The sequence below is a fragment of the Salvelinus namaycush genome, chromosome 7, assembly GCF_016432855.1.
Source record: "Salvelinus namaycush isolate Seneca chromosome 7, SaNama_1.0, whole genome shotgun sequence".
Taxonomy (NCBI): Eukaryota; Metazoa; Chordata; class Actinopteri; order Salmoniformes; family Salmonidae; genus Salvelinus; species Salvelinus namaycush.
In genome coordinates, this window is record NC_052313.1 from 20738280 (window position 1) to 20750840 (window position 12561).

Genomic DNA, 12561 nt, shown 5'->3' on the forward strand with positions numbered 1-12561 from the left:
GCTTTGTTATTGTTTCAAATACAGATTTACCCTTTAAGGATATTTACCAACTCAGCATTTCATAATGAATTTCCACTGTACAGTGGCTTTCAAATAATATTTTCTACGTTTTTTTAAAAACATTCTAACTTACAGTTTTCTAAAATGATACTATAATTTTTCTAAACAATTACAAAGGGATGCCTTTAGCATCATGTACTTTCCTTGTTAAATGTGGTCTATTTTTCTATTATGATAGAGCATTAAAATATCTATCTACCAGCATGATTGTAAGTGTGTGTTTCCTTTTCTGAAATGTATATTTTGTTGTATACAGTAAATTATAAAAGACATCAGATCTGGACAATTTGCAATATGTTTGTTTAATTGTTTATTAAAGACATGAACATAGATATTTTCCAGATCACTAAACCTCTGCTCCATTTTTAACATTCCAATCTTTAGTTTTGTCATCTTTGACTGATATTTCATTGCTACTCCACCTGCTGCACACTACAAAGATTATTGAACACAACCAGAATAAACAACAATAGCATGAGATGAAAGAAGCATTATACACTACTTATAAGATTATCTAACATTGACTATGATACTCAGAAAGGTTGAAAGAAAAATGGCAGATTAAACTATAATCAAAACATAACAAAAGTTGATTATGTCAGGATAATACATATGTATTTTCAAAAAAAAATTAATATATATTTGAAAGGTTGTCAACGTTTTACCATGAAAGAAAAAGAGGGAAATTAATTCAGCCTGATATAGTATTTTTGTTTCGCAAAAGTATTTTGGACACTGTCTTCTCTGTAAATATCCCATATTATATTGCACTAGTTTTCCATAAATCATTTTTATTCAAGTAACAATGTATGCAGTATTGATATTTAATCATTCAAATAATATGAACAATTCTAAGGTTAGCCTTCTGTATGGCTAAACATCAAGGTAAACTGAATGCAATGAAAGAGCGCTGACTGGGCAATGCAGGCAAAAATGTATATATTTCTTCACACTAAGAGGTCGAAATAACACTCTGAAATTGTGAAAATTATGATAATGCACTTTTAGTTAAGAGATTTTTTTTGGGGGGGGGACCACCTTGAATTTCAGCCTGTTCAGGTGGGATGACGTTTTTGGCCCATAGCATGACATCACAATCTGATCTGATTATTCCTACCAATGACCAGTCATATTTTATTTGCATATGTATTCTCCTACTTTGAAGGGGTAACCAGTCTAGATGATCCTATCTGTCAATCAGGGCTGTGAATGTAAATATATTTAAATTTGTATCAACACGTCTACACAATCTGACTGAGCATTTCAATGGCAAAAGGAGGCTCAGGGAAATCAATGATTAAAAAAATATATGTTTGGAGTTATTGTCATGAAATAAACAGTGATATATTAGATATACAGTGATATATTACACACACAGTGATATATTAGACATACAGTGATTCAAAAAATGTAATCATAAAGACTGCATGGGGGCTTTAAATAATTCAAATTTGATTGAATAATCAAATTTGATTGATCTCTAAAGTACAGTAGACATGTAACTTTCTTCCTCATTCTTTTCCATCAGATCCAAAGCAAGGTCATCACCAAGCTCCGATTCCTGGTTTGCACCCTCTTTCAGCATTGCTACCAAAGTAGACAGTGTGCTGTTGGGGTCCAGTAATTTAACCAGGGGAACATTCACACCCCTGTCTTGAAAGAGAAGATTCTGCAAAGTCATGGCTAGCATTGAGTCTATGCCTAATGCGGTGAGAGAAGAATCGTCATTCAGCTCATCATTCTCAACACCAAGCGTTTCCCTGAGCACCGACTTGACGTATTCACTTGGTGACATGGACACGGTAGTTTGGTCATATCCTGCAACTTCCCCTTTTTCTTTTGTTATCCCCTCATCCACCAATGCGCCTAAACGTATGTTTAGGGAGGCATTATGAGCAAGAACATGACGCATCAGGTTTTTGAAACTGAATTTGCAGACAACCTGTTGTGGTCTGTTCAGCAGAAGGCATTGTTCGAGGCTCTCATGGATTTCTGCTACCCCCATGACCATCATCCCCTTTGCTGCCAGAAATCTTTGGAAATGGTCTTTGTCCAGCAAGAGACCAAGGTTCAAAGCTCCCCAGCTTATGGACTGTCCTGCAAGTCCAATGTTTCGCCTGTACTGACAGAATGTGTCCAAGAAGGAGTTGGCTGCACAATAGTTTGTTTGTGCTGCATTGCCAATAAAGGCAGAGATGGAGGAGTAGCACACAAAGTAATCTAACTTGCAGAGTTTTGTGGCGTGATGCAGATTCAGAGCTCCATTCACTTTGGGCTTCAGGACTTTCTCATAGAGAGATTTGTCAAGAGTTTCAATCAGCCCATCATGCAGGACGACGGCGCTGTGGAAGACCCCTCTGATTGGACAAGAGGGGAAACGTTCCTTAATCGCAATAATGGTATTCACTACTTGTGCAGAGATTGAAACATCACACTGCAAACTGACAACTGTGGCGCCAGACTGACTCTTAATGTTGCTTATCTCCTGCTGTAAGTCGGTCGAGGGACTGCTTCTGGAAAGAATGACAATATAACCTCCTCCTCGCTGTGCAATGAACTTCACTGTTTCAAACCCTAGTCCAGTTAGACCACCTGTGACAATGTACACAGAGTTTTTCTGGAAAAGCTGGTTTGGTTTAGGCAACAACTTAATGTTGGACAGTGTGCCTTTGGAATCATCTTTACTCAGTGCCACAAAAGGCAGGGATTTTGAGCTGAAGTATGATTCAGACTCTTCAACAGGCAGGAAGTCAATGCTACCGGATGACACTCTCTGAAAGATGGTGGTATCGAAATCTAAAGACTTCTTGTCCAAATGCATTGATTTGAGCCAACGGTAAATGTGAGACTTCTCTGCTCTGATAGATCCCCTTTCCAATGCGTTCGACATTTGAACAGTCTGAATGCGAACATTGTCATTTCCACATCTGAAGCCATTTTGTGAGATGGAGGATTGCCACTCATTTTCACATACAGCAACAATGTGTCTCACACCGGAAACATTGCATGCTTTTTCAAACTGAGATTTGTCAAATGGAGGCAAAAGGACAAATGCATCAAGCTTGTTCACATTTTGAAGCTGATCACTAAACTGTGGCAGAATAATGTTATTCCATCCTGATTTGTTTGCAGTTTGGGCTAAGACCTTTGTCAAACCTGAGTCAGGAACGGATGAGATGATGCCCAACCTCTGTTGTTTGACTTTGGGTAATGCACGATGCAAGACTTCCCATGCAAGTACAAAGTAGGACACACAGGGTGCCTCCTTCAGAAATGTGAGCCTCTTTGTCTTGTAGCACGCTGCTTCAGGAATCACAATCTTAGAAGATGCAGCTGTCGGATAACATGAAACTACATGCTCCCCCACTTTCAGTTTGCTCACATCTTTCCCTACAGCTGTGACAGTGCCACTGAAGTCTAGAGCGAAAAGCTGGTGGTTCTGAGATGTGTGTTTGTTCCAGTACATTGTCGGGCCATAGTTCATGTCAGAGACACTGACAGGAAAGTAGTCAGAAGAATGAACACAAATCTTACTGAGCTGAATCTCAACTGAATTCTCCTCAATGTTCTTATGCTCAACATCACAGGGAATGGCAGACAAGCCTGTCATTCTGTATGGGTTAGCAGTCTGAAGGATGAACTCCTCAGACTTCAAAGAGTGGACATTTTCCTGTGAGTTGTCACTGCTTTCAGTGGGAGTGTGCACTATGTAAGGTTTTAGAATCTGTCCATCTTTCACCACCAATTCTGGGTATTTGCTGCAGGGGAATGAGTCAAGAACCTGAGACAGAGCTCTGATGTCCTCTGTAGAGACAGAGCTGATGTCAATCAGCTGGAAGGAAAGATCTGCCATTTCTGCAGCACATGATCTAGTCATGCCTGACAGGACAAAGCCTGCGCTGATGCAGTCCACTGTGTTCTCTGCTGACCGGTAGGTTATTGCTCTGATGGAATTTGGAAATTTCATAGCCTTCAGTTCCAGGACTATTTGTCGGAACATCTCACAGCAGTTTACCATGTTCTCCAGGATCGCCTCTGTTTCGTGGGAGGTAACATTGTCATTGCTCCACACAAACAAGATTTCTGCAAAGCTTTTCAAATCTGAGATTTTGAATTTTGACAACAGCGCTTTGAATCCACGGCTCAAGAGATCATTGGCATGTGTGAAAGAGATGTATTGCGACTGTGAGCTCAAATGTTTTTGCATGGCTTCAGATACACCCATCTGGTCAGCGAAAACCAATGCCTTGGGTTTATTAATGGGCTTGTAGTCATCAGACACAACACTGAAGTCATTGTGGAAGAAGTACTCTTCAACAACATTAGATTGGCTCCCAAGATACTTGACTATGACATGCTTCAGTTCAACCAAGACCCGACCTGCTTTGTCGGTGAAACAGCCAGATACTTCGAAATGGTCGGCTGCAACATTTGCGGCTCTCAAATAAAGAACCATTTCAGGCTGCAGGGGTTCGTGAACAGTCAAACTGCCTATTTCTGCAGGGAAGCCAGGCCTTGCCATGAATGCATTCACTATTGTGATTGGAGTCAGTTGCAGCAAGTAGTCTAGCACTACAGGGTGAATGCAGAAATCATGCAACTGAGGCAGTAGTTCTTCAGGGACAGTTACAACAGAGATGGCTTCCATCAAGTCTGCACCATAGTGCACATCTCCCCTGTTTCTGAAAACAGAACCATACTGAAACCCTCTCTTACTTAGGTAATCATAAAAGTAATCAGTACTCATAGTTGATGTGCATCGCTTGTAAACTGAGTCTAGAGAGATGTACTGTTCCTCAGCCAACCTCCCTTGCTTGCATGATATGCTGCCTGATGCATACGTTGCTGTAGGAGATTGTATCTTAAACGTTGTCTCGTTTTCAAAGTGATCCAGTTTGACACTCATCTCAGGAGAATTTGGTGCAATGAGAAATGGACTCTGAAAACGGACACTGAGTTGCAGCATGTTGAGTGGAACCTTTGATTTGGAACTGGCCATGAAGGCAGCCAAACCCAACTCAGCGTAGAGGGCACCAGGGACAATGGCAACATCATTGTTTCTATGGTCTTGCAGGTAAGCCACTGAGGCTGAGGCCAGATCACAACTGAAGGTTTTTCCATCATTGCCTGTCTGAGTTAACACAGGATGACTGCCCGATGTACCTTTCTGTGCTGCCTCAAAGATGACATCTTTCTTCACACAATCGAACTGATACCTTGGGGTAGGTGTTGGGGATGTCTCACAACCTCTGTAGAACTTGTTCCAATCTACCTGAACCCCCAACTCAAACAGTTTGGACACAGTGTCCAGCATTGTCTCATGGTCTTTATCTTGCTGCACTGACGTGAGCACTTGTGTCTCATTTCCCAGAGTCTCCTGGATGTTCCTTTGTAGAGCCCTTCTAGGGCCTATCTCTACAAAGACCACATTCTTCTTGTCTTTGGTTGCTGATCTCACTGCCTGTTCAAATGCAACAGGCTCTCGAATGTTCCTGGCCCAGTATTTGCCTGTGCTGAAGTCTGGCTGCTCTACCTCCTTCCCTGTCACTGTGGAGAACAATTCTGTCTCAACATGATTCACCTGTAAAGAGCCAATACTGTCCTCTATTTGAGAGAGGATGGGATCCATCATCTGGCTGTGGTATGCAGCAGGGACGTCTAGAACATGGAGGAACAGATTCTTACTCTTGACTGAACTGCTTAGCTTTTGATGGAGACTGTCTATAGCATCAGCATCACCTGCAAGTGTGCAGGACTGTGGGCTGTTGGCAGCAGCCAGGCAAACCTTATTTAAGTAGGGGGGAAGGAGGTTCAAGACCTCTGACACAGCCATGTTACTGACCACAAGCATTTTCCCTCCTGTGACCTTACTCTGCAGAGTACTGCGGAAATAGATCACCTTCACTGCATCCTCAAGGGACAAGAGACCAGAGCAGTGGGCAGCAGCAACCTCTCCAACAGAGTGGCCAAGAATTGCATCTGGTTTGATGCCCCAGTGCTTGAAGAGACTGGCAATGCCAACCTGAATGGCAAAGAGTAGGGGCTGGACAACTTCTGGTTTTGAAAAGTCGTCATCAACTGATGCACTTTCCAGTCTCTCTGTGATGGACATTCTTTGGTACATTTGAAAAAGCGCCTCAACCTCCTTGATCTTTTCTCTGAACACTGGTTCCTGTTTCAGGAGCTGCTTGCACATGCCTTGGTAGGCGACACCATTCCCACAGAAAACATACACTAACTTTGGATCTAGTTTGGAGGGGGCAATCTTTTTGTTCAAAGCAGATTTCAGCTGGTTTCTCAGATCAACCAGAGAGGATGTTGTGAATGCCTTCCTGTATTTATGTTTCATGTGGCTTCTTCTACAGGCTGATGTATATGACAGACCCTGGAGTTCCACTGTTTTGTCTGAACTTATCTGTTCAGCTGTGTCCTGTACCATCATGGTAAGGGATTTTTCTGAGGCTGCTGAGAGGATAAAATACTCATAAGATCTATCAACCCCGGCTGTTTGGGTGTGAGAGTTGTTGTACTGTTTGACAATTGTGTGAGCATTTGTGCCTCCAAAACCAAAATTATTGATCCCTGCAATCCGTTCGACCGAGCCTACATTTCCCCACTTTTCTGCTTTAGTGGGAACTTTTATGTTTAAGGCTTTAGCGTCTATACTGGCACTGTCCTCAGAGTAGAACAGTGAAGGGACAATGGTTTCATGCTTCATCATTAGTAGTACCTTGATTAGCCCTGCCACTCCAGCTGCAGATTCTGTGTGTCCAATGTTGCCTTTCACAGAGCCGATGCGGAGTGTCTCTGAACCTAGAGGTCTGGCTTTGGCAATGACATTGGAGATGCTGCTTGCTTCTATGGGATCCCCCACTGGAGTTCCAGTCCCATGAGCCTCTATGTACTGGACAGTTGACAGGTCAGACTGTGAATAGATTCTGCGGAGCAGCTCCTCTTGCTGGACCATGGATGGCTTGGTGATTGGAGTGACAGTGTGGCCATCTTGGTTTACAGCAGTTTTGCTTATGATGCCCCATACATGGTCACAGTCTTTCAAGGCCTGTAAAAGATTTGAAATTCAACAGAACATGTTTGATAGACCAGTGTCTGTGCCAACTTTTTACTGCATGGAACTGTTGGGCTCCACCCTAAATGGCTCTTGGTGCGTCAAATTGTACAGTATATGCAGATCTGCAAATAAACTGTCAAGTAAAGTCATAAAATTAGAAACAAGAGCTTGTCTATTGCAGTCTAAGTCCAATTGGTGACAAGGGATGGTAAATACAGTATATGTAATATGTTAGTCGTATTCTAGAAGTTTTGACAAAGTTAAAGTTTGAGAGTTCAGTCAATGCATCAAATACTCCCAGACACATTGTATAGCCAACTGTGCTAAATGTTTGGCCAGTTTGAATATGTTTGAACTGTACTGCAAAGAGTGAAAACTAAATCAATCGTAAGAACTCACTTGTTTCAGTGGCTTCAGCAGAATAATCCCACAACCCTCTCCTCTGCCATAGCCATCTGCTCTGCTGGAGAAAGGTTTGCTTGTGCCTTCAGGTGAAATCATCTTTGCCTTGCTGAGAGCAACAAAGACTTGTGGCTCTATGATACAGCTTACACCACCACAGAGAGCCATTTCACAGTCTCCTGGTAGGACAAACACATTTTTATATAATTGCAGGTGCCACTTTTTCATGTCGCTGAAACTGAGCTAATAGTCAAACATATGATTCTAACTTTTGCTTTATTGTTTTGGAAATTTCCATCTGGTCACAATTGGTAGGTAACAGGGGTAGTGTGCATGAAATCTAGGTTACATATTAAAAGAAGCTATATAAAATAATCTAGCAATCTATTAAAAAAAAAAATATATATATATAATTTAACTAGGCAAGTCAGATAGGAACAAATTCTTATTTACAATGACGGCCTACCCCGGCCAACACTGGGCCAATTGTGTGCTGCTTATGGAACTCCCAATCACTGCCGGATTCAGCCTGGATTCGAAACCAAGGACTGTAGTGACGTCTCTTGCACTCAGGGGCCCATAATTATTAATGATAGTAAAGCAATTATCTTACGCACAATTTGATAAGAGTTGTACCTTGTTTTATGGCTTGACAAGCAAAGTGCAGAGCCACAAGAGATGATGAGCAGGCGCTGTCTATGGCAACTGATGGACCAGTGAGGTTGAAGGTGTAGGATATCCGGTTGGCTGCAATACTCATGGCTTTACCAGTGCCACTCCAATGGTTAGTCAAGCCTGGATTGTAGTGGGCGGTTGTGAGATCGTAGTCTCTGTTCATTAGTCCTACAGAGTTTCATAGAGAATTGAACGTGATATTAGTATCAATCATGGTATCACGAATCACAACTTCACACTTATCTGTAAAGAAAAAAAAGTTATATTACCTAGGTATACTCCAGTCCTAGTTCCGCTAGCCTTCTCCATTGGCATCCCAGCATTCTCTAGTGCCCTATAGGTGCAGTGCAGCAAGAGTTTCTGCTGAGGGTCCATGTAGTCGGCCTCAGCATCGGTGACACCAAAAAACCTCAGGTCTAGTTCGTTAAAGCTAAGAATAAAAACATTAACCAGTAAACCAGAGTGGAAAATATTCAATACAACAAAGGCAATCAGAAGCTGGGATTTCAGGGACAAGAGCATTTGTTGGTCAACTACACATTACCAGGAATATAATTCTACAATATACCGTAGTATAGCATCTTTGATTATTTGCAGTACATTATTAAATTATGAGTAACCGAAGCAGTGCAAAAAAAAAAATGCTGAGGGTCAGGGAAACGTCATACTAACCCGTCTATGAGAGCAGCTTTGCTAGTGTGAGTCTTTCCAGGTTTGCTGTTGTCAGCATCATACCAGAAGGTACTGTTAAACCTCTCGTTAGGGATTGGCAATGCACAGTTCTTTCCTTCCAGAAGAACCTTCCAGAAATTGTCAAGCCCCTCACCTGGAATTGAATATGTGTTGTATCAGAATGGGAAATACATTGGAATTGTTTTAACAAACCTATATATATATATATATATATATATATATATATATATATATATATATATATATATATATATATATATTTTTTTTTTTTTTTTTTTTTTACAAAATGTTTTTCATAACAATGTATATCGTTTTTGAATCAAATTTCATCAAAAGCTTGTCTATAAATAAAACATAACAAATTATAGCTACAGATGTTAAAGTTTTTTGATTAAAAATTAGCTTTAGGTCATGGATAAACATTTCTACATTCATGTTATTGCATGTATCAATACCCAAGTTAACTGATGTTTCGTAATAGTTGTAATCTCTGTAGTCTGGTGTTTTCATTGCTGGCATTGTAACTATTTCATTAATCAACCTAAATTAAGCAGCTTCATATCCCATAGGGATAAAACTGTTAGAATCTACGTTGTGATGACATTGAATCAATGTGAAAAACTGATTGGATTTGAAAAAAATCATACATTTAAGGGAATTTTGTATTTTTTCCCACCAAATTTTTATCTAAATTCAATGACATGGTGAAATGTTTTGTTGATTTCATGTTAAAATCAACTTTAGTTGACAACCAAATGTAAACCAAAACTAGACGTCTGTGCCCAGTGGGATGGTGCTATAAGAAGTGAAAACTTCTTGATTGGAGAACACGTTGGGAGGGATCTTAGATCAAGTGGACCACTTGACCGCAAATGGATATTCCAGCAAGACAATAATCCCAAGCATTCATCAAAATCCACAAAGAAATGTTTATTGACCACAAAATCAAAATCTTTCAATGGCCATCTCAGTCTCTGGACTTGAAACCCTTTGAAAACCTGTGGTTTGAATTGAAGAGGGCCATCAATAAGCGCATAAGAAGGATATCAAGGATCTCGAAGGATTCTGTATGGAGGAATGGTCTAAAATGTGTTCTCTAATCTCATAAAACATGTTAGAAAAAGGCTCAGTGCCGTTACCCTCGCAAGGTGAAAGGTATTAAAAACAGGGGTGCCAATAATTATGACCCTTATCTTAAAAAAATATATATATATGTTTCTTTGAGGAATTGCATTATTATAAAAAATATGTTCTAAAATGTTTAAGAATGCAATATAGCTTTTTTGCTCATCTATCAAGAGTGCCAATAATTTTCGACCTGACTGTATACCCATTGATTCTTGAAGAATATTACTTATAAATACCTCATAACCTTAGCTCAACTGTCGTACCCCATCAGAACCCAAAATATAAGCTAGTTTTACTCCAATGTTTGTAAACAACGTAAATGTATATTAACACTTGTATAGCTTTAAAACATGGTTAAAACTATTATTTTTGATATCATGGTCAGTCCTTGCATCCATAGCTCTGTCTAGGAATTTGAGAGTGGTTGCATTTCTCCAGGCACATCCCACAGCTTTTCACCAATACAGAAGCAGGGTAACCGCTTTGTTATTGTTTCAACTGCAGATTCTAGCTTTAAAGTGATTGAAAATATAAACTGAAATTAGCTTCATCACAAACTAGCTTCATCACAAAAAAGGTTAACTGTCAAACCTCCAGGGAAGCTGCATCCAATGCCAACCACTGCAATGGCTCTCTCTTCCTCCTCCATCCTGGCTGTCTGTCACACCAGCTGGACACTGAAATGCATGCACTTGTTTCTAAACTTCAAGTATAAACTCAGCTCAGATAGAAGGTGCTCGATTTGCCTCCTGTTCCTTTGGCTCGTTGTCTCACCTGTATTGTCTTTATATCAGTAAGGACTGATAGCAGCCCTCTAAGGAAATGCTGATTCAGTTCCACAGAAATACCGAAGTGCAATCACTGCTCTAAATGAAAGCCAGGGGGGGAATGAGTTATTCATTTTGTCAAACAGTTCCTTGGTAAATTTATCACATTATCCAGATTTTATCACACAGGTTTTCCCTTTTCAGATACAGTTCCTTATTACTCATAACCTTTCCTGGAAAGTCATCTCATCGTTCACAATAGTACACTCTGTAAGAGCGTCTGCTAAAAATTACTTAAATGTACACTACAGTTCAAAGATTTGGGGTCACTTACAAATGTCCTTGTTTTGGAAAGAAAAGTCCATTAAAATAGCATGAAATTGATCAGAAATACAGTGTAGACATTGCTAATGTTGTAAATGACTATTGTAGCTGGAAACAGCAGATTATTTTATGGAATATATACATTTATGGAATATATACTGGCAGCTTCATTAAATTATACCCACAAAACACCAGTCTCAATGTCAACAGTGAAGAGGCGACTCCAGGATGCTGGCCTTCTAGGCAGAGTTCCTCTGTCCAGTGTCTGTGTTCTTTTGCCCATCTTAATCTTTTATTTTTTATTGGCCAGTTTGAGATATGGCTTTTTCTTTGCAACTCTGCCTAGAAGGCCAGCATCCCGGAGTCGCCTCTTCACTGTTGGCTTTGAGACTGGTGTTTTGCGGGTACTATTTAATGAAGCTGCCAGTTGAGGACTTGTGAGGCGTCTGTTTCTCAAACTAGACACTCGAATGTACTTGTCCAATTGCTCAGATGTGCACCGGGGCCTCCCACTCCTCTTTCTATTCTGGTTAGCGCCAGTTTGCGCTGTTCTGTGAAAGGAGTAGTACACAGCATTGTACGAGATCTTCAGTTTCTTGGCAATTTCTCGCATGGCATAGCCTTCATTTCTCAGAACAAGAATAGACTGATGAGTTTCAGAAGAAAGGTCTTTGTTTTTGGCCATTTTGAGCCTGTAATCCAACCCACAAATGCTGATGTTCCAGATACTCAACTAGTCTCAAGAAGGCCAGTTTTATTGCTTATTTAATTAGCACAACAGTTTTCAGCTGTGCTAACATAATTGCAAAAGGGTTTCTAATGATTTATTAGCCTTTTAAAATTATAAACTTAGCTAACACAATGTGCCATTGGAACACAGGAGTGATGGTTGCTGATAATGGGCCTCTGTACGCCTATGTAGATAATCCATTAAAAAAATCTGCCGTTTCCAGCTACAATCGTCATTTACAACATTAACAATGTCTACACTGTATTTCTAATCAATTTGATGTTATTTTAATGGACAAAAAAAATTGCTTTTCTTTAAAAAACAAGGAAATTTCTAAGTGACCCCAAACTTTTGAACGGTAGTGTAAAATGACAATTATGTTTGTTTGAAAAACGGATTATGTCACGAACCTCTTCCTGGAAATGACTGGACCAAACGCAGCGTTGTACGTGTTCATGATATTTTATTAAATCAGAACACTAGAACAAAAATAACAAAGATGAAAACGAACAGTTCTGTAAGGATACTAAACTATACAGAAAACAACTACCCACAAAACACAGGTGGGAAAGGCTGCCTAAGTATGATTCCCAATCAGAGACAACGATAGACAGCTGCCTCTGATTGAGAACCACACCCGGCCAAACACAAAGTAATAGAAAACATAGAAATAAAGAAATTAGAATGCCCACCTTAGTCACACCCTGGCTTAA

General features: G+C 40.2%; 1 protein-coding gene across 1 annotated transcript; it reads right to left on the reverse strand.

The window, feature by feature from the left end:
* Positions 1 to 1540: 1540 nt before the first annotated feature.
* LOC120050656 (probable polyketide synthase 1) lies at positions 1541 to 10676 on the reverse strand. Its single transcript, XM_038997235.1, has 6 exons — positions 10619 to 10676; positions 8879 to 9032; positions 8476 to 8636; positions 8168 to 8374; positions 7529 to 7710; positions 1541 to 7120 (listed from the first exon to the last, which is right to left on the reverse strand). The coding sequence occupies exons 1-6, from the start codon at positions 10674 to 10676 to the stop codon at positions 1541 to 1543; spliced, it is 6342 nt and encodes a 2113-aa protein (XP_038853163.1).
* Positions 10677 to 12561: the final 1885 nt, after the last annotated feature.